Raw genomic sequence first — 22,026 nt, forward strand, 5'->3', positions numbered from 1 at the left:
GCAGAAGCCAGAAACACAAACCACAGAAAGCAAAAAGTGAGAATCCAGTCACACTCCCCACCAACCGAGGGGGTTGAGTGTCTCAGACCCTGGTCTTTTTCAGCCACAGCTGCCTCCACTCCAGCTCCCTCTGGCCACACACCCCAGACCTTCCTCTGAAGCACATACAGCTGCTCTTTGCTGGCTGGGCTTCCCTGGGCCTTGATGCAAATTTGGTCCTGGGACAAGCTTTATACTGGAGGAGGAGCTAGGGTAGAACCACCTTCCCTCCTCTGCCATGGTTGTTGCATACAGGCCTCAGTCTAAAGTCCCAAAGGTAGGCTCTGGTCATGGTCAGATTATAAATACTGACTTGGGAAACACCTTATTTGTAATGCTGCTGAGGAAAACTGCTGCAAATAGGTGGCATGGTTGCTAACCAGTGACCCAAAGCCATGTTTCTCTGAGCCCTCTTATCTTTCAGCTTTGCTATGCGTGGATGGAGGAAGATCTTTAGTATGCCATGAGTGAGCCTCATTCCTGCCAAGGTGGAGCCAATCATTACAAAGCCAGTGTGGGAGGAGCTGAGGTCCTCAACACAGGTTGACCCATGTCCCTTCCTCTTCTGCCACAGTGGAAGGGTTTCAGCTCTTCCTGCACATGGTCTCTTGAGGGCTTGAACCACCGATGGCCTTCTGGTTACCTGTAGCCCTCCTTCCTTGTTATCTGCATTAGCAGCAGGGCTAGATCTTCTGTGTGCCGTACACTTGCTGGGACCAGTTTACCTGCTGTGTCCAGCTTGTTCTTGCCTTCCTAGGAAGAACCTGTTGTGCAGTTGGCCATTTACCTACCTTGCATCAGGAACAGTGATGTGATGTGACCAAGCGTCTGGAGCCACCAGTGGGTGATGCTGTTTGGGATTACAGCACAGAAATCACTGGGGGGTTAAAACTGTACAGGTCTGAGGTGATCTTCAGACGAAGCCCTCAGAGAGGTGAAACTTGCCCCAAACAGGGCTATGTTTGCAGTTGTGACTAGCCTAGTGACTCCACTTCTGCTGAAGGTATCCATCTTAAGGTCGGTCGGGTAGCAGAAACTTTCCCATCCTGATCACATACGTTTAAGTGTGAACCTGAACTGCATGGAGATGCCCGACTCCATTGGTGTAACCTTCCGTGGATCCCTGCTTGAACAGGGCACTGCCATGTGTGGTCACTGTGGTTTCCCAAGCGTCCTCTGGCAGTAAATGGGCTTTAACCATTTTTAGGGCCCTAGCGACTGGAGGAGGGCCAGCCTGCTTTACTGCTGGGGATCAACTCTTCCTTAGAGTGTGCCTTATTTTGGAGAAAGGTGCAAATTGACAAACCCAGACTGCATCCCCACCTCTAACTCTAGGCATGCAAAGAAGGTGGGGTTTAGGCTGAATCACAGACATTAACAAAGATCAATCTGTTAAGATATCCCCAAAGCTTCAGGTAAATTTGGCCACCGGGCTTCACTGAGACTCAGTTGTTAGCACTTGCAGTAACGTTTCAAGGATTTTGGTTCCAGTTCATTCCTTTACCCTCAGTTCCTTGGCTCTGTGCTTGCATTTGTTGGCAAATACACTGCACATGTACTTCCTTGCCTGTCTCTTTCTGAACATAGTATATATTTACATTTTAAAACCTGTTTTAATTGTGGGGTTTTTTCTCACTTTTTTTCCCCCTTAAAAAGAACTGGGGATACCTGTGTTTCATGTGAGGTTTTAATCTGGAATGTGGAGAGGGGATGTTTCGCGTCACTCATCCTGGAGTACAAATATGAGGGGGGTTTGAAATGTCTTCACAGCATGGTGCAAAGGGCAATTTGATCCAGGGGGCCAACACACTGTGGAGTCAAGCCTGAGCCACCTGGCAGAGACATGACACAGGTCCCCGAGCCCCGCCTTCCCCAAACCACACAGTAGCTGCATCCAGCTGTGGGCTGCGTTTTCATACAGAGACTGCCTGATGGACATGATTTGCTCGTGCTGCCTCTCCTGCTAGTTAGAGAACCCAAAGACCTGAGATGAAAGAGGTATTTGGACAAGCAGTGCTAGAGGCAGCCACAAGGGTGGCAAGAGGCTGAGCAGGACAGACATAAAGGGGCAGAAAGTGCCCTCCTTCGGTCTCCATCTGGTCTCAGGAGCATGGAAGGAGAGCAGAAAATCCATGGAAGTTTCTGTGCTGCTTACTTCAAGCAGCTGTAGGAATGCGGCAAGCCTTATGCCTGTTCTCTCTCCCATCCGTCTTTCCCTGTGGCCTCTTCAGGTTCGCTTTATTTAAATGGGAGGTGGATAAAGCTTTGTTCTCAGCACACCATGTCGCAGATGTAGTGGTGCTTTGTTGCAGAGCAGCTTAGTCCACCTTTGGGGCACTTTAGCAAATGAAATGTTTGCCTCCTGGTCAGTCACCGGCAGGAAATGGCTGATCCAGCACTAGTCGTTGCTGTCAAAAATCATGCCAATAAAAACAGAGGAGTTAAAGTAGCTGGTTGAAAATAGAGATAAGCCCAAGTGAGCAGCTGGACCTATATGTCGTGTGAGCCTCCATCACTGCAGTGGGACTATGCAGATGCCAGATGCTAAGTAAAGCCCTCTGGCCATAAAACACAAGGCTATAGAAGTGTTTTCCACTAGCTCCTGACACTCAGCCCACTTCAAGTTTTTTTCCTACAGGTCTCTTCACAGGTAGCAGAAGAACATTTCTTTGGCCAGAAACTTGTAGCTCTAATTGGCTCAGTACTTAATTCCTTTCTTTCCAGGCTTGCAGCAGTTGCAATCATGGCAGGTCTATCAAGTGTTTTCTGTCTGCTGAGGGACAGGCAGGTGAAGGGTCTGGCTTTCAATTCTTCTGGTTTGTCATTTTTATCAGGCTGTCCTCCCCCTTGGTCATTACAGGATAAGAAAGGCATTTTACTGTATTTTCTCAACCTTTAGCTTGTCCATCATTCCACGAGCAGGCTGCAGCAGAGAAAGAGAAGAGATAAATGGGGGGGGGAAGGGTTGGTTCAGGCCATTAGACCCTCTGCAGTAAGAAAAGAGACTGAAGGTACAGCTGCTCTTGAGGGGGATGTTAGGAGGTCAGGACCGGGGGGGGCAGTGGGTGGTGACAGGGCTATGAGCCCAGGGAAAACAGAGCTGCAAAGTTTACATAGCAACCCACACGAGAAGGCTGTGAGCAACTGCCTGTTTTCCTTGTCTTTAAAAGCAGCTATGAAAGGGGGTGGGGAAAACATCAAAGTATAGTGTAGACAGGGGAAGAAGAGGGAGTCTCTTGTGGGCTGGTGTGAGAAGGGCAGACAGAACATCTCTAGGGGTATCTGGGGATATGGCTATTGCCAGATGTGCCTGCAGGAGAAATCGTAAGGCCCATCCATGTACAATGTGCAGAACAAGAAGTTCCTAGTGGAGCCACAGAGAAAATCTCAACTCTTGAAGGGAAAATGACACGACCAGGCATCTAGCACAGGGATGACAGGTTAAAGCGTGCCTGCTGGTGCTGGGAGGACAGGGGTTCAGCAGCCAAAGCAGGCGCCGCAGGGCACAGTGCCTGGCAGCCACGCCACTGTCGGTCCCTGCTGCGCGTGCCAGGCTCAGCCTGCGCTCGACCGCTGGCAAATTCCCTCCGTGTCGGTTTAAAAATAAGCACTTCAGCCTGTTGGACAGTCTTCCTTGCAAAAATAAATACAGCAGCTCTGCCAGCCTGCTGAGAACGCTCGCTGGGGCATACGTGCTCTTCGGGGGCACCTCTTCAAGGGTACCTCTTCAAGGGTGGGTACCCTGGCTGGACACACGGCCCTCTCTGCCAACCTGGCCTCCACTGCACGAGGAACCTTGTGTGCCAGGGGCACGGTGGGCACAACATCCCTCACCGACCCCAGTCCCTACCTCCAACATCCCTCCGTGTGCTGTGGCAGCCCGAACCACACCAATGCTTTCAGATACGGCTGATCCACGGGAGGAAGATGCTGCAAAACACGCAAGCAGGCACAGCACCTCACGGTGGGGCGTGGAGGGGGAAGGTTAGAAACCGCCTCTCCATCGCCCCGCGCCTCCAAAGTCCACTTTCGGAGAAGAACAACTCCCTCCTTCCCGCAAGGCACTGCGGGCCCACGCACACACCCCTCCCCTGAGGGGCGGCGACCCTTATAGCGGGGGGGGGGCGGGGGGGGCCGCCGCTGCAGGTGGGCGGCTGCGGCCCCGCCTATCGCCCATCGCCCCGCCCCGCCCGCGCGCCGTGGAGCAGAGGCGCCCCCTGCCGGCCTGTGCCGGACCCGCCGCCGCGCGCCGCTCCCCCGCAACCCCACGCGTCGCGAGCAAAATGAGGTGGAAAAATGGAAAAAAAATCCCCCGTCGGATCCGCTGCGCCGTGGACGGGGGGGGGGGGGGGGGGGGGGGGGGGTTGGGGGTGGGGGGCGAGAGGGCGAGAGGGCAAGCGGCAGTGCCTCTACGCCGTGCTTCTCCCCAGCCCCCGCCATCGAATGTAACGTGGGGGGGGAAATGACCCCAAACCCCAAACTCAAGGATATTTAGATAAGCTAAACATTTTAAAAATTAAATTCCACAACAGGGAACTGGCTAGATGCCTGCCACAGCTATTTCTCAAGTGTCAGGAATAGGAAAAGAGCAAAAGTGTCCTTATAGTTACAAAGAAAGGACTGACAGACCTCAGCAATCTGGTCCCGTCAGCCTGATTTTAGTGTCTAGCGGCCAGTAACCAAAACAAGCTACCTCGCTTGCAAGTGGTTGTATCGTTAAAAGGCCAGAAACCCACGTTAGCCAATACTTCAGCATAAATCACATTAAATCAAGCAATTTTTTTATCTGCCAGGAGTAACCACCTTAGTGGATAGCTGAGAAATGCTTGAGATAAGGATCTTGTGTTTATCATTAACTTTAGAAAGCCTTTGCCTTGTTCTCTGACTATATTTTTCGTTGGCAGCTGATGGAAAAAAGTCTTTGGGATGGCTGTCCCTAGTTTGGAAGCAGGTGTAGAGGTAGTTGAGAAGAAATGCTTCAAAGTACCTGCAACCAGCTCCCGTGTGCTAGTGGAAGAAGGTTTGAAGCCTGGTTCTGCAGGGCCCGCTGTAGCTAAATACTTTCAGTAATGTCTCCAAGACCCGCATAAACTTTGGCAGAGCAGAAGGAGCTGCAAACGCTTCTGAGAAATAAAAGTGGTCCTGGCAAGTTGAGGAAAATATGTAAAATAAACAGTAGGCAATTCAGTTAAGGGAAAGGTGCTTAAGGAGGAATAACCGTCTGTACAAATGTATAACCCTGCGCTACCAGTGCTTTAACAGCTCTGCAGAAAGGGCTCTGGGTGTTAAAGCAAGTCAAAAACGAATTAATGCTGGTGTTCATGGCAATGGAAGCATAAAAACAAACAATTACACTGTTTGTGTAACTGATGCCTAAAGTCATTCATGTTAAACCTGCCGCATCGTGGCAGTCAGGAGATCTTAAGCCTAGCCAGAAAGCAAACAAACATTGCTTCATCTCCATGGACGTGAAACGAACTTTTTGCTTTCCTCAGGTCTGGAAGGGCCTCAGCTGAATTTAGCGCCAAGATTTCTCTCCCACGCTGCAGGGAAGAGGGAGCCACCGGGACACGGTCTGTCAGAGAGCAAAAATAATGACCAGAGTTTTAGAAAAACTTGATGATTTGTAGGAAAAAGCCCAGAAGGCTTGTGTTTGTGTAGAAAAGACTGAGCAAAGGCAGGGCAGCAGTTCACACAGGTAAACAGTCGCAGTGAAGGTACTTTGCATGCGCACTGCGAGCAGGGTGAGTTGCAACCACCTTGGATTGAACCAGGCTATATCCTGGGAGATGCCTTTGTAGCCGCAAGGACGGGACTGTACGGCACCGGAGCAGCCTCACCCACGAAACCGAGAGCCTCCCATCACTGGAGCGGTAACGGGTTTGCGTGATAAACCCCCGTCAGGCCTGGCGTAACTGATTTGGAAGGCTCTACGCCTCTCGTTCCCCTCCTGCCCTTGTCACTCCTCCTTCGTGATTTTGCAGGCTTCTCCCACGGCGGGGCTGCTCGTACCCGTTTCCCGGGCGCGCCCCCTTGTCCCCTGCCCTGCCGAGCCCCGCCAGCCTCCGTGCTGCTCCCGACACCTGCTTTGCAACCACTCGCCGTCCCCAGTTTCTCTGCCAGCTCTCCCCAAACCTGTGCCCCTTCGCTCCGAAGCAGACAGGACACCGCCCTCTCCGGAGCCGGCACCACCCTCCCCGCCCAGCTCGGGACGAAGGCAGGCTGCGCCCCCGGTCCCGCCCCACCGGGCCCCACGCCTCGCTGGGAGCTGTAGTCCGGGAACTACGAGCCCCGGCGTGCCCCGCCGGCGGCCCCGGGGCCGGGCCGGGCCGGGCCGGGCGGGAGCGGCGCGGCATGGCGCTGGGCGGCTGCCTGCGGGCCGGCCGGGGGCGGCTGCTGCTGCGCGCCGCGGCGCCGCGGGGGCCGCCCGCCCGCGGGGGCCGCGCCGGGGACCGGGTGAGCGGTGGCGGACAGGGGGCCGGGGCGGGGGGGTGGGGGGTGACCGGGCCCGCCGGCCGCGTCCTTGTCGCGGGTCCGGAAGGGCGCGGCGGGCCGGGGCCGGGTGCGGGGTGAGAGGGCAGGGCTCCCGGCGGCGGGTGACCGTCCCCTCCGCTCGCCTTGCAGCCGCCGGCCTTCGGGTTCCTCTTCGACGTGGACGGGGTGCTGGTGCGGGGCAGCCAGGCGGTGCCCGCCGCCCGCCAGGCCTTCCGGAGGCTGGCGGACGGCGGCGGGCGGCTCCGGGTGCCCGTCGTCTTCCTGACCAACGCCGGCAACTGCCTGAGGTCGGCCAAGGCCCGGGAGCTCTCCCAGGCGCTGGGGCTGGAGGTAAGGGCGGCCGGCCCCCGCCCCGGAGGGTTCTACACGGCCCGACGGCGGCCCCCCGTTCAGGGCTCCGGGCTTTGGAGGGGGCATCGGGAGGAGGAGGAGGAAGCCCACCCAGCGCGACTTCCCCGGGAGGGGTGGAGGTCTTGGGGCAACAGCGCCACAGGGTGACCGGCTCTGCCCGGGCCCGAGGGGATAGAGGGTGGCAGGCGGTAGCGCCGGGAAGGGATGCGACTCGACCGCGGGAAGAAGGGGGGAAATCATCCCCCCCGGATCCCCCCGGCAGCTTCTCCTCCCTCCCGCAGGTCTCTCCGGAGCAGGTGATCCTGTCCCACAGCCCGCTGCGGCTCTTCAGCCAGTTCCACCAGAAGTGCATGCTGGTGGCCGGGCAGGGGCCCGCGGAGGAGAACGCCCACAAGTATCCTTTGCTGCACCTGCCCCATGGGGCTCTGCGTGCCCCGCTGCGGCTTCCCAGCTAACGCTGCTGCTCCAGCCCTGCCCGTGCCCCTGGTGCTCGCCCGGTCGGCTCGTAGGAAACGGAAAGGCCCATGGTCTCATCCTATGGGCAGGCACCCTCACGGAGAGGCTCAAAGGCAGGCATTTACTGTTGATCTCCATCTTGGTCACCTCCTGGCTGTCCTTGGTCTGTGTTTGGCATCTCACACAGATTACCTCTCCTGTGAGCTGCATTGCTGTTCCTGCTGGTCAGATGTTGCCGTGAGGTGACTCCATCGGCTTTCGGCCTCTCTCACTTTTGAGACAAAATTGTGCTCCTTCCCATTCTTCCTAATGCAAAGGTTTTCCACAGGAATCTGACACCAATTGAAGGAACTCAAATATCATTAGAACCAGAGCGTCCCAGTTTGGGGACGTGGTCTAAACAACAAACCCACATGCATATTGCCTGGCTGAGGTGAGGGCACAGCAGGTCTGACATATCCCGTGTCTGCAAGGAGGTGAGAACCGCCTGCAGGGTTTGTGGCACCTCAGCCTGGATGCACAGAGTCATGCCTTGCACTTAACATTTGACTTCATTTGGGACAAAACCTTGGCCTGTGTCTCTTTCCCCAAGGCCAGCAGGGCGAACTAAGGACAAGGTGTTCTGAGTGGAAATGCAACTCATCCTTCACTTGCGTTGTTTTATCAGCACAGACCATTTTCTTTTCACTAACTAAGCTGACCAGAGCTTCACTGGTTCTGATTCTAGCTGGAAAGCCTGACCAGGCCCCTGTGCTGCACCAGTATGAGAACCCTGGCCCTAAAGGTCTCGCAAAGCACATCCATTCTGTCTTGCAGTGACCTCTGCTCTTTGACTAATTCCAGGGATTGCTGATCACAAACTAAATTACCCCAGTCTGGGTTTTTTTGTAATCTTTAGGTTGAAGCACAGCGTACAGTTTGACTGGAAGCCACAAGGTTATGCATTTAATAACTGCTTTGCTACTAGGACTTAATCCTTTAGATGCTTTTGCAAGTAACTTAAAAAAGCAGTCACTTAAAACACTCTCCACAGCTTTCCTTGATGGTCTGAAATAGCCTGGGTTTCAAGCATGTGGTCACCATTGAGGCACTGAGGAAGGCATATCCCTTGTTAGACATGGTGGATCAGAGCCGGAGGCCAAAGGAGCTGGTAATTTTCTGATGCATCAGTAGAACGGGTGGTTGGCCGTGGTGGTGCTTACAGCATACAGCATAGGGTGGAGAAGCTGCGGAGGCACAGAGCAGATAGCTACTAGTGACTTTCCTCAGCGAGAGCCTAGGGCTGGCCCTGAGCAGACAGCATCTCTCTGCTCTTTCCAGCATTGACTCCTGCTGGAATGGCAGTGACTTTCCCATATCCTTTCTCATGCCATGCCTGTCTTTCCATGTTACTCCTTGCAGTGAAGGATAAGATGGTTTGGTTGACATCTCTAGCTCTGAGACAGAAATGCAAAATCTGTGAAATCCCATCTGGGGTGGGGGTGGTGGGAGAAATCTTTCTTCGGGATTCCAGGTGGCCTTGTCCTGCCTCTTTATGGGACTGCCTTGGCACACTTGAAGGAAGCATTTTTAGTTTTGTTTTGGAGACGGCATTAGGTTTTGCATTACTAACCAACCCTTCATTTTTTACTGGCAGCCTCCTCCAACCACTGGCTTCCCCACTATAGAAGGTAAGCAGTAGCCTTTGTTTACATATGAACAGGCAAGCCAGCTGGGAGCTAACGATGTGCTGTTGGCTCATTGGTATCCACAGGCAGCTTATTCAGAGGATACAGTCAGTAGGCAGCCTCGCTGCCCTCGTGCAGCGTGAAGCACAAGCTGATAAGAGCAAAGCCAACTTTTCTCTGTGCCATGCTTCAACATCTAGAAGCAGCGGTGCACATGGTACAGTGATGCGCAGGCTGGAGCGCTGGCACAAGCTGTGTTCGGATGATACCTGTGGAAGCCGTGGTGTCCCAGCAGAGGGGTGCTTTTGCTAGTGGGTGGCTTTTGGTAGCAGGTCCTGTACTTGCACGCTGTGCGTTTCCAAGCATCTCTTGAAATCTTCAGGGGTGATTCTGTTCGGCGAGCCAGTGAGGTGGGAGACAAGCCTGCAGCTTATTATTGACGTACTCTTGAGCAACGGGAACCCTGGGGCAGAGCTGCAAGATATACCATACCCCCATCTGCCTGTCCTTGCCTGCAACATGGATCTCCTGTGGATGGCCGAAGCCAAGATGCCCAGGTGAAAAGCATGTGTGGTATTTGCTTTAGCCTATTTCGTACTTCTCCCCTGCAGATGAGCTTTTCTTACATACCACATTTTTTAGCATTAGAGTCTGCCTGTATGGCTTAATTAGCAGCAGAGACATGAAAACTGCATGAGAAAGACTAAAACTTTCAAGAAGCAGAAGCTAGACCACTGCCTTGGAGGTGTGTTTGGGTAGATACCGTGTCCAAACTAGGCAGTACCCTGGCTATAGCAGATGGTCCTCCTTACTGAGGAGTGTTTGCTACTCGAGTAGTGTGACTGGAGATACTGATGACCTCTTTTCTGGAGCAGGTTTGGCCATGGCACTTTCCTTCTCTGCTTGGAGAACATCTACAAGAAAGTAACAGGCCGGGAGCTGAAGTACGAGGCCTTGATTGGCAAACCCAGCACAGTCACCTACCGCTATGCTGAATACTTGATCAAACAGCAGGCAGAGAAACAGGGCTGGAAGTCTCCCATCCGACGCCTCTATGCAGTTGGGTAAGATATTGTTTCTCCTGCTGATTTCCTTAGGGAGTTGCATACTGACTTAAGTTTTGTTTGGTTGGTTTTTTTAAAATAGAGATTTCTGAAGTGAATACCTAAATCCCCATGGTGTCTCTGGAGCCTCACATCCCAGAACAGAGTCTTGCTATCTTTCTTGCATCTTATGCTTTTAATAATTTGAGGGGCACTGTCAGCCTAGCAAAGCTGTTAACTGTGGAATGCAGAGCACATGTAGCATGACTGGACTAAAGAAAAAGTTAAGAGACCCAGATGTAGCACCATTAGGTACCAATACCAGTTAGGCTGAACAGTTTGGAATTGTAGGGAATATATTACAGCAATGGCTGAAACTGCTATGGGTGCTTTGGACCTGTCTTTTCAGCTTTGAAAGATGTTTGTGAAGCATGTGGCCTTCACCACAGCTAACAGGACTCACCAGCAGGTGAACTTGCTGGCCCAGTTGGGGTCGTTCTCTTGATGTTAGCAGATGTCTTGTGCCTCTTCCTCCCTCAGTACTGCCTTAATCCCAGTCTGCCAGGCCAGAAATTGATGCATGGGCTAGTTTCTCATTTCTATTTCACACTGTGACCTTCTCCAGGGATAACCCTATGTCTGATATCTATGGGGCAAACCTCTACAACAACTACCTCAAGTCAGCTCATCAGAACCAGGTCCAGGATCGGGTGAAGAGGAGCCCGGAGGCAGCCAGTCCCAAAACTGAGGATCACCTTGGGCTGAGGAAGGACTGCAACAATTCAGTGGAGAGTTGTGAGTCAATTCTGGTCTGCACTGGGGTCTACCGCCACAATGCAGATGATCACAGTAACATGGAGGAGTGCATGACGGAGACAGTATTCCATGGGCATCGGGACTTCTGCTTTGACCCCAGCCTGGTGGAGGCATCTTACATAGTACAGGATGTGAATGACGCTGTGCAACTTGCTTTCAAGAAGGAGAACTGGAGCTAGGATTAAAACAGGTGTGCCTAAAGATCTACCGTCAGGGATTTTATGTACTGGAAAGGGAAGAGGGGAAGAACAGGGAGAGACCTGGCATGATCTTCTAATCTAGCCAACGTGAAAGAAAACTCCCTGTCTCAGCACTAAAAACCCCTTGCTTTTATTGACACTTATCTGCAATCCTGACAGCTGCCGGCGGGCTTTCAACTGTGAACATATATTGCTACTATCAATAATTGAGCCATAATGGAAACAGGGTATAAGAATAAGGCTTGTCCCAGCAATCCCAGTTTTGTTCAGCCTTCAGAATTCTTTCTTTTCCACCCTCTGTGCATGAAGATCAGGTAAGCCCACCCTCCTCCTCATGATGTGAGGATGAAGCTCTTCCCTGGGCAAGGAGCCACTATCGGCCAATGTACGATTAATACAATGGACTATTAGGCTGGTCCGTGACGTGAGCACACCATAAGCTGTGTTGTGGTGACACACTGCCAAGGGAAGCTTTAAGTCTTAACAGCCTCCTTCTGAAAAATAAGTGCCTATGGACTTTAACAAATTCTGTTTGCTTGGGGATTTGCCACTGCGTCACTGCCAGTCTGAAACAAAATCCCATTTTGCAGTCCTCCATCAGCTACAAGAGGCAGGGCCCCTCAGAAGAAGCTGCAGTAGCCAGAGCAACTTGCTGCAGGGCTGAGGGGAAAGTTACATTATTCCCTCCCCGCCCCGCTATTTAGCATTCTGTGAACACTTCTGCCTTTTCGCATCCCACTAGGGAGCCAGCAGCCTGCTCTCAATAGCAGAGGAAACCACCAGAGAGTCTGAATTTCCAGAAGTGTCTTTTCCCATAACTCAGTGTTGCAGCAAGAGGCTGTTTTGGCATGCATCCTGACCCCAAATGTCGCAAGGGACATCCACCTGCTCCAGCTGGCACAGCTTCCAAAGAAGGGCCCCTCTTTGGAACAGGGCCAACCAGAAAGAGTCACAGCCCACTTTTGCTGCTTCTTTGCATGTAGGGATTAAAAAGGGAGATCATCAAGCCAGGATGGTACCCGAGCCCCCAATTCTCATCTTTAAGGGTACGAATATATCTGTCCTTCACTTCCTTCTTTCCTCTCTTCCCTTGTGTGGTTTGCAACTCAGGGATACCCCATATGGTCTGATCCTTGGTCCCTTCTCTTCCTTGAGCATGTGGGTAGAGTTCCCCTAACATGAATTAGCAGCTGGGACTTGCCTGCCCAGGAACATTTCCATATCTCTAATGACCTGCACTTCCCCTTGCCTCTGTTTTCCTAGCTTGGGCTATCCAGAGAAAGATCAAGTCCTGTGTCTCCTTAGACAGTCCAAAGAAGTTAAGCAAGTATTGCTTGAGAAACTCCATGTGAAAGTTTGGCTCAGCAAGGAGTGTCATAATTCCAGAGGAGCATTGTGATTTTAGAAGCATAAATCAGCCTGCGTATGTGACTGAAAGCCTTTGGAGCCAGCACAAGTGAGTTTATGTTCCTAGTTATGCTCAGCTCACGCCACTCTGAGACCAGAAATAGGTTTGCTCTGCCTCCTCTTCCTTCCTGCTTTACCAGGCAGCTCCATACACAGGGTACAAACAAGATGTTCTCTGCAGACATTTGGGTTGTTCTTAATTAAAATCTCAGCACCCATGTGCACTGACATTCTGCTTCAGCAGCTCTCCATCCTCTGATTCTGATGTATCTTCCTAGGGATGTCACACTGCAGAACAGGCTCTTTTCTTATGTTATGCCAGGCTTTCTGTCTGAAAGGGACTGGGTGCTATGTCAGTGACCCAGGCAAAGAGGTCCTTCTCCATGTCTTCTTTCTTTATACCTTATTTTCTGAATAGAAGCAGAAAAATACCTCTTTGGATTAATTCTCTCCTATGAAATCCATAGTGGGAAGCAGTCTCTTCCTCTCGATACTAGCTGGGGTTCTTCACCTTTGTCTTATCAAGGCAAGGATCGCTTGTCTGCTTCTAAAAACAGGTGTAGTGTGAGGAACACAATCTAATCTTTTGCCTTTCACTGGAGAGAAAAAGAGATTACCATTTCATCTACCTACACAAGACAAGGACTTGTCTCCAGTTCCCAGAAGGATAAGTAAAGGGAAGGACTTTCCATATAACATAGGGAAGGTCTTTTAGCTTTCAGGGTATCTCCACAGTCACAATTGCACTGTGGACCCAGCGTGCAAGGCCTGAAGTGGGAGGCCCATTTATTCATAAGCTAGCTGCAGTGTCCCTCAGCCTCACTTCTCAGAGGTGGCATCCAGTGCAGAAAGAGGAACACTCCCTTTTCTTGCAATAGTTGCTAACTTGGGTGAAAACTTTTATAGGATTAATTGGGAACTGTCTTCTAGGCTGTGATTACATAGACCTCAGACACCTGGCTGCTGGCAAAAATACCCTCAATTCGGTAGGTGCTTATCTGCAGAAATACTAAGGTTGTCCATCTGCGTGCAGTAACCTTTGGCAGAGCTTTCTTGTTACTTTTTAAGATTGTGGTGCTAGTTGCTCAAAGACAAGGTGCTACTGAACCAGTGTTCCCTGAGGGGAGTAGCACTGCTGAATCTGCTATCCCAAACGGAGCCAGGCTCACTGGCTGCTGCTCGGATGATGGCAGTAGCTTTGTGGAAGGACCGTGTAGAAGAACTTTGAGAAATCACAAGCAGTTTGTGATTTCGTATCAGCATGCGTGGCACATCTCAGCCAGAAGTGAGGTAGGTAGCAAGAGGAAGGAGGTAGCACCCTGTTCAAGAAAGTTAGAGGTTTTTCATTCGCATAGAGAGTGAGCCAGGCACCTCTGTCTTTGGAGGGAGCAGTGGAGGTAAGCTGACTGATGTGAATCTGCTTCAGATTCCAAGTCTGCTTTTAGGTCCAGATTTTTCTTTTTTTTTTTACCATGTTATTTGTGTTGAAACAGTGCTCTGGGAGTCTTAAAAATGCGTAGGAGGAACTTCAGTGATAAGGAATTCAAGAAATGCTTCACTTGCGAGTTGAAATTGGACAGAGGGGAGGAGAATAAATCTAGAAGAATCTTGCACCCTTTCCCCAATTCTTACCAAGTAGGGTTGCATAAAAGGCTCTGCTTTTTGGTCTGAGTGCTAATTAGTCAGATGGGCTGCCCTTGGTATGAGTGACACTGAGACCTTTCCCCTCTTCCCCTGCTCAGCTCCTTGAAACAGTGCACTTTGTCCGAGTCACTTCCCAGGAACTGCATGGGCACAGTGGATGAAGTAGGAAATCTGGGTTCTCCAGCTGCTGCTGGGTGCTGGATTGTGGAAGATTTCTACAGAGGAAAGCGCTTGCCAAGTCCCCTCTGCTCCAAGCATTTTCTGCTGGAGTGCTGTGCAGGCTTCTAACTTGTCTGCAGTTCGTTTATGGACATCTGTTATTCCTAGAATTCAGTGAAATCCTTTTTCCTTGGAACTGCAGCTTCCTGGAATTAGCTTCAAGTGTGGCTGAAACAAAACCTTTCCTTTGTCTCATATTGCACGGAAGTGGTATTTCTGAAGCTGTATTTCTCCCCTTCGGAGCAAGCACACTTCTGTGCAGATTATGGGACCAAGTGGGAGAGGGGACTTCACACACTGACCTAATACCTTAATATTTATATGGTGCGCTGCCCTGTACAACAAACGTGGTGAAGACCCGATCCTAACAACTCTTCCACAGATGGATGGTTTTAGTCAAGCCTAAAGGGAGTATGTGGTGAGGTGAGGCAACAGAGAATAGCAGGGAGAAACCAGAGGAGGGATAGACCTTGGTTTCAGTCTGAAGCAGAGAACTTTTATGTCATGCAATAACATGGTGGCCAGAGAGTTCGGTTCCTTTATTCCACAGGATGCATGCAACTACTAGTCTGGTGTTCAGGGAGTCATACAACACTACTGTCCCCTTTTTTCCAACCTTAATCCTGGTGTGTCTTTTTCCCTCCAATAGTGGATAGTGTTTCAAATTATGTCATGTACACTGTAGCAGAGTGATTACATATTGTACAGAGAAATCACAAGCTGTGATTGGTTTAGATTTCATACTAATTTCAACCCAGTTCCAGAGTTTTCTTTGATCTAGCACATATAAAAAAAATAATAAACAGATGTTTTCTTTGAAAGACATTTTAAGGTCTTGTGTGTACATTTCATGAGTATTGCCCTGATCTCTCTCATGTCTTTGCCCTAGGAGATTACCAGGACAAATTCTGTCTTTTGTTCTGTTCATCAAGCCATTTTCAGATTTTCTTGTGAGAACCACCCTGAAAGATAACCCTCCAGTGATTCTTTTGATTGGGCTAACCCATGATTCCCTGTAAGCTCTACATCTGCCATAGTCAGGTGAGATGGGTGCAACTTTGACCATTCCTACTCTGAAGCGGAGAAAAAAAGGACACATCACAAGGTATGATGCCCTGACTGACTGTTCATAGTCAAGACTAGTTTTGGGATGCCATCTGCATACGAGATGCTCGCAGGGAAGGCATTTAGTTGTAACCTGACCTAAACAGTTGTTTGTAATGATTACTGATACTGGATGGGGAAGCCACAAGATAGATACCACCAACTTAATCTGCTGTTGCAGATGAAGAACAAGCGTAAGGGAATGTGGAAAGCCATCCTTACCATTAGAAGTTTACTCAGCACGGTGTTAAACCCTGGGTGATCATAGAAGAAACCCAAGTTGTTTGACAAGAGCTGCGCTCCGGTACCATCTGAGGAAGGTGAGGGGAGTTAGGGAGACGTATGCTAACTGGCAAACTTTCAGAATAAAGCCAAAGCCTTTGGTGATTCCAGCAGGTGGAAAACTAAAGATTCCAGTAGGTAAAAACCATCAGCTTTAACAATCTAGAAACAGCCAATTCACTTGCATTGTTCTTACAAGATATTCCACCAGAAGGTTTTCCATCTACAAAGTTCACAGTTCATAGGAGGCACATTAGACAGCAAATCAAGCACGATTCAGAGTCCTGAGAATGTCTTGATGTTGAAAGGAGCAATTGATAAAGCAGTAAAGGCAGTTTTGGAGAGACAGGACAAGGATTTCCATTCTCGTCAGAGAAAGGAATTGAGTTGTATTCTACGTCCTGAAGAAATGACCTATGGTCCCAACCTTTAATAAGTAACAATAAAAGGCATTAACCAGCCCTCTTCTTTTATCTAGTACTCGGGTAGTTGGAGCACTTGCCCAAGATAAGGCAGACCAAGGTTTAGTCACGCAGAAAGAGATCAAAACCTGAACTTCTTGAATACTTTTAGTCACTATAGTATTGTTAAAGCAAAAAGGCAGCCTAGGTTGAAGGTGTTCCTTATAGGAGACAGCCTTAACTGGAAGCTTGAGTCCCATAGAAATCCTTAACCAACACAAGGAGCAGAGTTAAACATTGGTATTGTGAAACACTGAAGAAGAACAAGAAGGACTGAGAGCCCTACACAGGTTAGAGCTTGCTCCCAGGTGGATGCTGTTACTTGCTCACCCTGGTAGAAATATTGGCCCTTTAGGGGTGTGCCCAAACCCTTCCTTTACTGAATCTACCAAACCTCATTATAAAAGCACAAGTCTTTATGGATTTTTGCAGCCATGCAGGCAATTTGATTAAGATTATGCACTTACTTATGGATCCAGTCTGCAACAGTTTAAAACCCCACACAGCAAGGCAGCTACATGTTCTCTAGGAATCAGATGATTCCATCAAGAAATCACTTGTCTCTAATTCACTGTGATAAACCTGATTTTCCCTTTCAGTCAGTTCAACTGCTAAGATCTTTCACTTTCTCCTCGAGGTCAGTTCCATTACACACTGTGTGCTAAGACTGAGTAAGTAAAAAATACTAAGAGCAGCCCCCAAATCCTCTTCACTCTCCAAACCCCTACCCCACTACAAGCATGAAGAAAAAATCTCTCTGCTTTTTAACCTGGTATCAACAGCTCTTTGAACTGAAATGTAATTACAAGCAATAGATTTTTACACTTTTATACCCTTTTGAAGAGTATCTGTATTCCCCAAACCATAATACTGGGTCAGCAGTTTCATTACAAAGACTCTGCATTCAGAGGCAGACAAACCAAGGTGTCTTTGAATGCTGGTGCTGGCCAGGTGAAACTCTTCTACGCTTGCCTGTAACTTCAACCCTGACCATTTGAATGGATTAGATAAGTGCAGTACAAAGCATGTCAGAGAATCCCAGAACCTTCCTTTCCCACACAAAAGGCATTTTAAGTATGGTTAGAGCAGATTATGCTCAAACTCACCGAGATCAGCTTTGCCTCCTTCCCTCCCACTGCTGCTGGTTTCTGACAGCTTACTGCAGGGTATAATTAGGGATTTAGTCTCTGGGCTTTCTTTCAGGCATATATTTGCCTTTTTTTTTTTTTTCTTCCCCCAAGAAATGGAGTAATTATTTTGTTTTCTCTTGAGTTCTGCCCTCAAGAAAGTTTTGCCTTTCCCCCAGCAGGGGTATTTTCGAGGGCACACTACTGTTTCCACTAGTAGGGTAAACCAGAAATGGTAGCATTTTAGATACTCAGTATGACTATTTCACAGAACTCTGTTGTCTGCCGCTTGCCTTTAAATATATGTATACACACACATATCTATACATACACATAAATACATGAAGAAGCCAGAAACATAGCTTTGGAGCTGCTGAAGAGTAGAAGCTATTTATAGTTTAACCTTTTAATGCTTTAACAGTAATGGTTAAGCACTCACACTTCCAAGGACTGCACATTGCATTAAATAACTGGATCACACAGGAAGCAGCAGCTTGTCATATCTCATCCTACAGTGCGCTACAAAAAGCTCTTCAGTGCTTTCTCAAGTAGAAGACGTTTCTCCCCTCACTCCCATTTTAAGGTACAGGCACAATTTCTGCTTCCTTCCTCACAAATAAGCTCTTTTCATATTCTCACCTGTTTGTTGGAGTTGTGTTGGCCCTGCTGGAGCCCATGCTCAGCCCTCAAAGGGCTTGAGCTCCCACCCTCTTTCCCAGTGCTCCCCCATCCCTGCTTACAGATCCTCTTGCCCTATAGCTTCCCACCTGCCTACCTTGGATGCAGGGACCTTCCCAGCCTCAGCAGGCATCCTTTGGGCGCTGGAGATCCATTTCCATAAGGTTCCTCTTACCTTGATCACACAGCCTCAGCCAAACAGGGCCATGCTCCCCAGGGTATACAAGGTGCAAGCCCCTTTGCCAGACAGGTGCTAACCCAGGCAGGCCCAGTTAGCACCCAGCTTCCCCCCCCAGGTGCCTTGCCTCCCACCCCATTCCCCTGGGCCGAGCTCACCACATCACCTGGCTGGTGTGTCAGAGCCCATTTCCTCAGGTGAGCAGGCCATCCATGGGTGACAGCCCATCCCTCCCAAAGCCCAGGGACCACCATTCAATTGCACTTACCCCAGTAGGTGGGACAGATGCCAGTCCGGCAAGAAACAGACCCAAACCTTTGTGAAATTAGGCTTCTTTGTTAAATGAGCCTCTGGACAGAAAGCAGTGGAGATGCGAGCGCCTGTGGGCAGACTGCCAGGGCAGCTAAGTAAGCGTGTCCAGCCTACAGCACCCAGGGAAGTGCATTGCCCAGAAAACCTGGGGCACACGAGCCAATGAGGCAAAGCCGTCACCATCTGCTGCCCAGGTGGGGCAGGAGCACCACTCTCTGCATGAGGGCTGTTGCCTTGAGCAGCCCAGATGGATGCTTGGCTTTCACTCCACGTCCTCTCATAGAAGTGGAAAACTTGCAGTGGAATAGGTGACCATGGTAGGAGCAAGACTGATTTAGCTAATCCTCAGGACTGACCACATATTAAGCATACCAGTGATACAAGCGTTGGCTTACCCTGAGAAGGGTTGGGTGAATGTACCCACCTTAGCTAAAGGCCAGGATCCAGTAGGTAAGAATGTGGGTTCACCCTCTACCCTTGCTCACACATGCTTACGCTGCGATCTAACCCAGCCTTTCTGTGGAAACCAAATTAGGAGACACAGCCAGTGTCACTCACAAACCCTCGCTGTCGCCCTTGAGCCATCCTGAACTGGGCAACCCCCAACACCAGCCAAAGAAAAATAGCATCGGCCCTGCTCAAACCTGGATGAGCAATGCAGACAGCAACCATCCTCCTTGGCCATGGCCTCGAGCCTCACGCTCCCTGTATAACAGAGACCATCCAGAGCCCTAAGCAAGGTGTTCATGGGGTTGTACAAAAATTGTAGTCAAAGGAATTGTTTGGCCATGTTTTTTTGCCCTTGGCAGGCAAGACTGTCAATGAGAGAAAGCTTTGCCGGCGAAACAGGCAGCGCTCCGTGGCAGAGCCCAGGCACAGCGCTTTCATCTCTGACAAAGGCCACACACCTTGCGAGGCTGGAGCGCAAAGCAAACACGATGGGAACGTATCTGGCAAGGAAAGGAGAGGCAGCTTCCTGCTCGCTGCCTTATTGCATCCTGAATGACCTCAGACTAAGCTGCTTGGCTGAGCATGGTGCTGCCTTGCTCCTGTCACACAAAAGCTCAGCATTTTCCCATGCCGGGTGGCTGTGGGCTGGCACCACACCCAGCAATGCAGAGAGAAGAGTATCCCCTGCATCACCGTGGAGGGAGCAATGTGGCAGTGCCTCCAAGGCACTGACATGGGATGTGGATCATGAGGCGCAGCCCCTGGGGAAGGGCAGCCGCATGGTTCTGTGTGGGGATGCTGGAGCTGTGACCCCTGGGTCAAGTGCCTCAGCAGAGGCCCACAAGCTGCCCGGACTAAATGCAGGCAGCACTGTACAGGGCTGTCAGGAGTCTACCATGAGAGGTCCTCAGCCTCAGGCTGCCATGCAGTCACCTGCTGGAAATTAAATGGTGATTGCCCTCTTTGGATTCACCTGATCTTAGACTTGTGAATGCCAGTGACAATTGTCACAGTTACGAGGCTAGCGGTGCTGCCTGCTGCATCCTGGTCCTTCTGTGAGCACCTGCACAGGTGCCCTGCCTGTTTTGCCCCTGGAGTGCAGTCTCACATCCTTCATCCTGGCACCAGTCTACGATATGCCACCCCATTCACCACCCTCCAGGCTGGACTCTTCTTTTGAACACTCATGTTGCTTATGATATGCTGTAATTACTGACTGTCTTTAAATGAAGTATTTTTATTTGCTAATTGAAATGTGAAATTAGGGGAAAAGGCCCCTTAGCCAGAAAGAGTGTGCATGTGTGTTCAGTCTCATCTGATGCTACGTACCACGACAAGGTGTGTTAGAGGAAGGCAATGAACACAAGTATCACTGATGCAAGGTTGAAGTTTGGCAAGTGTATCCCAGGATTGAAAACACAATGTGAGTGGAGAAGAAAATAGGTATCCCCCTCATCCTAGCTGCGACCCAGCCATGCAGGTAGTGGCAACAGAGATACAGTACCATGGACTTCATAGCAGGATAGCAACTAGCATGGGAGACCATGAGAATGCCTGTGTGTTACTATCCCAGTTTAGAGGTTGCACCACTTCAGTACTGTGCTGCCCAAGTAATTACATTAAAACTTGCATAGCCTCCAATCATCAGTTTTTTCTCCCCCTCTGTTTTGACCACGCTTTCAGAGAACTAAGTTATCTGTTCCCCCTCTCTCCAGTCTCCATTGACAGTAATGCTTTTGCTGTGATTCTTCGTCTCCTTCCCTTGCTTTTCCTCTTGATTATTGCTGTGTGTCTAAAGAAATCTTTGTGGCAACCCACCTCAAGTTCTCCCCTTCCCTTTCTCAGTTCTTTCTTTGTTTCAGGTTTAAGCATGAGTTCGCCTGGCATACCCCACACCAATTTCTCCTCGTTGTCAAGAGCAGCCAGTGTCATTTACTGGAGTAGGGCTCCTCAGGGAGCCTGCACCAACATGTATTAGACAGTTGTCACTACTGTCCTGGATGTCCTTTCCCAGTACTAAGCAGCTGGGTTTTGCTCAACCCCATGTGTTTAGCAACACCCTCAAAAACCAAGCAATTTGGGGTCTTTATCATAAAGTGTAGTTAATACAGACGTTTGTGGGTACAGCTTATTCAGTGTGCTTCACATCATCGACAGGCAGCACCTGGCTCATCACCGGTGGGCACAGGTAGGAATGAGGGGCCAGTGATGCCGAGGACCAGCTGCTTTGAAACATGATGTGCCAAGTCATTAGTGCTGGTGCTGTGACAGATCCAACCGGCCATGCTCAATTCCAGGCCATTGTTAGCAGGTCAATAAAGGCCCTGACTGGTGCTTTCAGTAGAAGTAGGAACTTCAGGGCTATTCACATAAATTTAAAGTCACTGGCCCATCATGGCAAGCTGGGCAGAACCCTCAGCATGTGGCTTGGCTCAGCTCAGGAAATCGGTGGGGTAAAAGCCACTTACTTTGATGTACAATTACTTACAACAGACCGAAATTAGGGGCAGCCAAATGTCCAGTGCCACAGATGCGGAGCCACAACTGAGTGCTTCGCTGTCGGCTCTGTGCCAGGCCGCTAGTCCTCATCTTGGTTAGCCTTGAGAGATTGGGGGAGACTGAAGTATTAATAATTTTCTGGGGTAGGTGCCAGGGGACCATGGCATGCCCATGGGTGACTCACCCAGGCCTGGCTGGCCCCATTCACGGGGGTCTGGGGGGCAGGAGGCAGCCGGGTCATGCCTCCTGACATCTGGCTCTATGACAGCGCCGGGGACGGGGGACGCCTTCCTCCCCCCTCCCTTCTCCCACCCCCCCGGCCGCACAGCCGCTCTCCGCCCCCCCACCCCCAGCCCACCCACCGCCGCCAGCCGAGACGCCCGCCCCGGCCCCGGCAGCTGCTGCGGTTGCGGCTCGGCGCCGCCCCCGGCCTCCCCCACCGCGCCCCGCCGCCTCCCGCCGCTCGGGCTCCCCGCACCGCCGCCGCCGGTGCCGCTGCCGGTGCGGCGGCGCGGGGGGCGGGCCGGGGGCGGGCCGGGGTCCGCGGCGCGGCCGTCGGGCCCGGCGCGCCGGCTCGGGGGCCGGGGAGGACCATGCA

General features: G+C 50.8%; 1 protein-coding gene and 1 long non-coding RNA gene across 5 annotated transcripts; one reads left to right on the forward strand and one right to left on the reverse strand.

Moving 5' to 3' along the window:
* Positions 1-5,227: 5,227 nt before the first annotated feature.
* Positions 5,228-6,489, reverse strand: LOC142067198 (uncharacterized). Its single transcript, XR_012663928.1, has 2 exons — positions 6,123-6,489; positions 5,228-5,614 (listed from the first exon to the last, which is right to left on the reverse strand). It is a non-coding gene; the product is annotated as an uncharacterized LOC142067198 (long non-coding RNA).
* Positions 6,343-21,035, forward strand: HDHD5 (haloacid dehalogenase like hydrolase domain containing 5). Of its 4 annotated transcripts, none has more exons than XR_012663926.1 (9): positions 6,343-6,495; positions 6,664-6,864; positions 7,167-7,279; positions 8,398-8,491; positions 8,978-9,011; positions 9,391-9,565; positions 9,884-10,072; positions 15,227-15,442; positions 15,623-21,035. XR_012663926.1 is itself a non-coding variant. In XM_075115598.1 (8 exons), exons 1-8 carry the CDS (start codon positions 6,394-6,396, stop codon positions 15,354-15,356), a joined length of 1,038 nt encoding a protein of 345 aa, XP_074971699.1. In that variant the 5' UTR covers positions 6,343-6,393; the 3' UTR covers positions 15,357-21,035. The 4 variants fall into 4 exon arrangements, 2 of the variants coding, with proteins under 2 accessions (XP_074971699.1, XP_074971689.1); XR_012663927.1 differs by having other exon boundaries at positions 19,289-20,581; XM_075115598.1 differs by having other exon boundaries at positions 15,227-21,035.
* The last annotated feature ends 991 nt before the right edge of the window (positions 21,036-22,026 follow it).

This window comes from Phalacrocorax aristotelis, chromosome 1 (genome assembly GCF_949628215.1).
Source record: "Phalacrocorax aristotelis chromosome 1, bGulAri2.1, whole genome shotgun sequence".
NCBI classification, from domain to species: domain Eukaryota; kingdom Metazoa; phylum Chordata; class Aves; order Suliformes; family Phalacrocoracidae; genus Phalacrocorax; species Phalacrocorax aristotelis.

Coding starts and splice junctions, on each gene's coding strand:
- HDHD5 (XM_075115588.1), top strand. CDS start 6,394: ATGGCGCTGGGCGGCTGCCTGCGGGCCGGCCGGGGGCGGCTGCTGCTG. Junction 9,566..9,883: donor GCCGAAGCCAAGATGCCCAG/GTGAAAAGCATG, acceptor TTTCTGGAGCAG/GTTTGGCCATGGCACTTTCC. Junction 10,073..10,676: donor CGACGCCTCTATGCAGTTGG/GTAAGATATTGT, acceptor GACCTTCTCCAG/GGATAACCCTATGTCTGATA.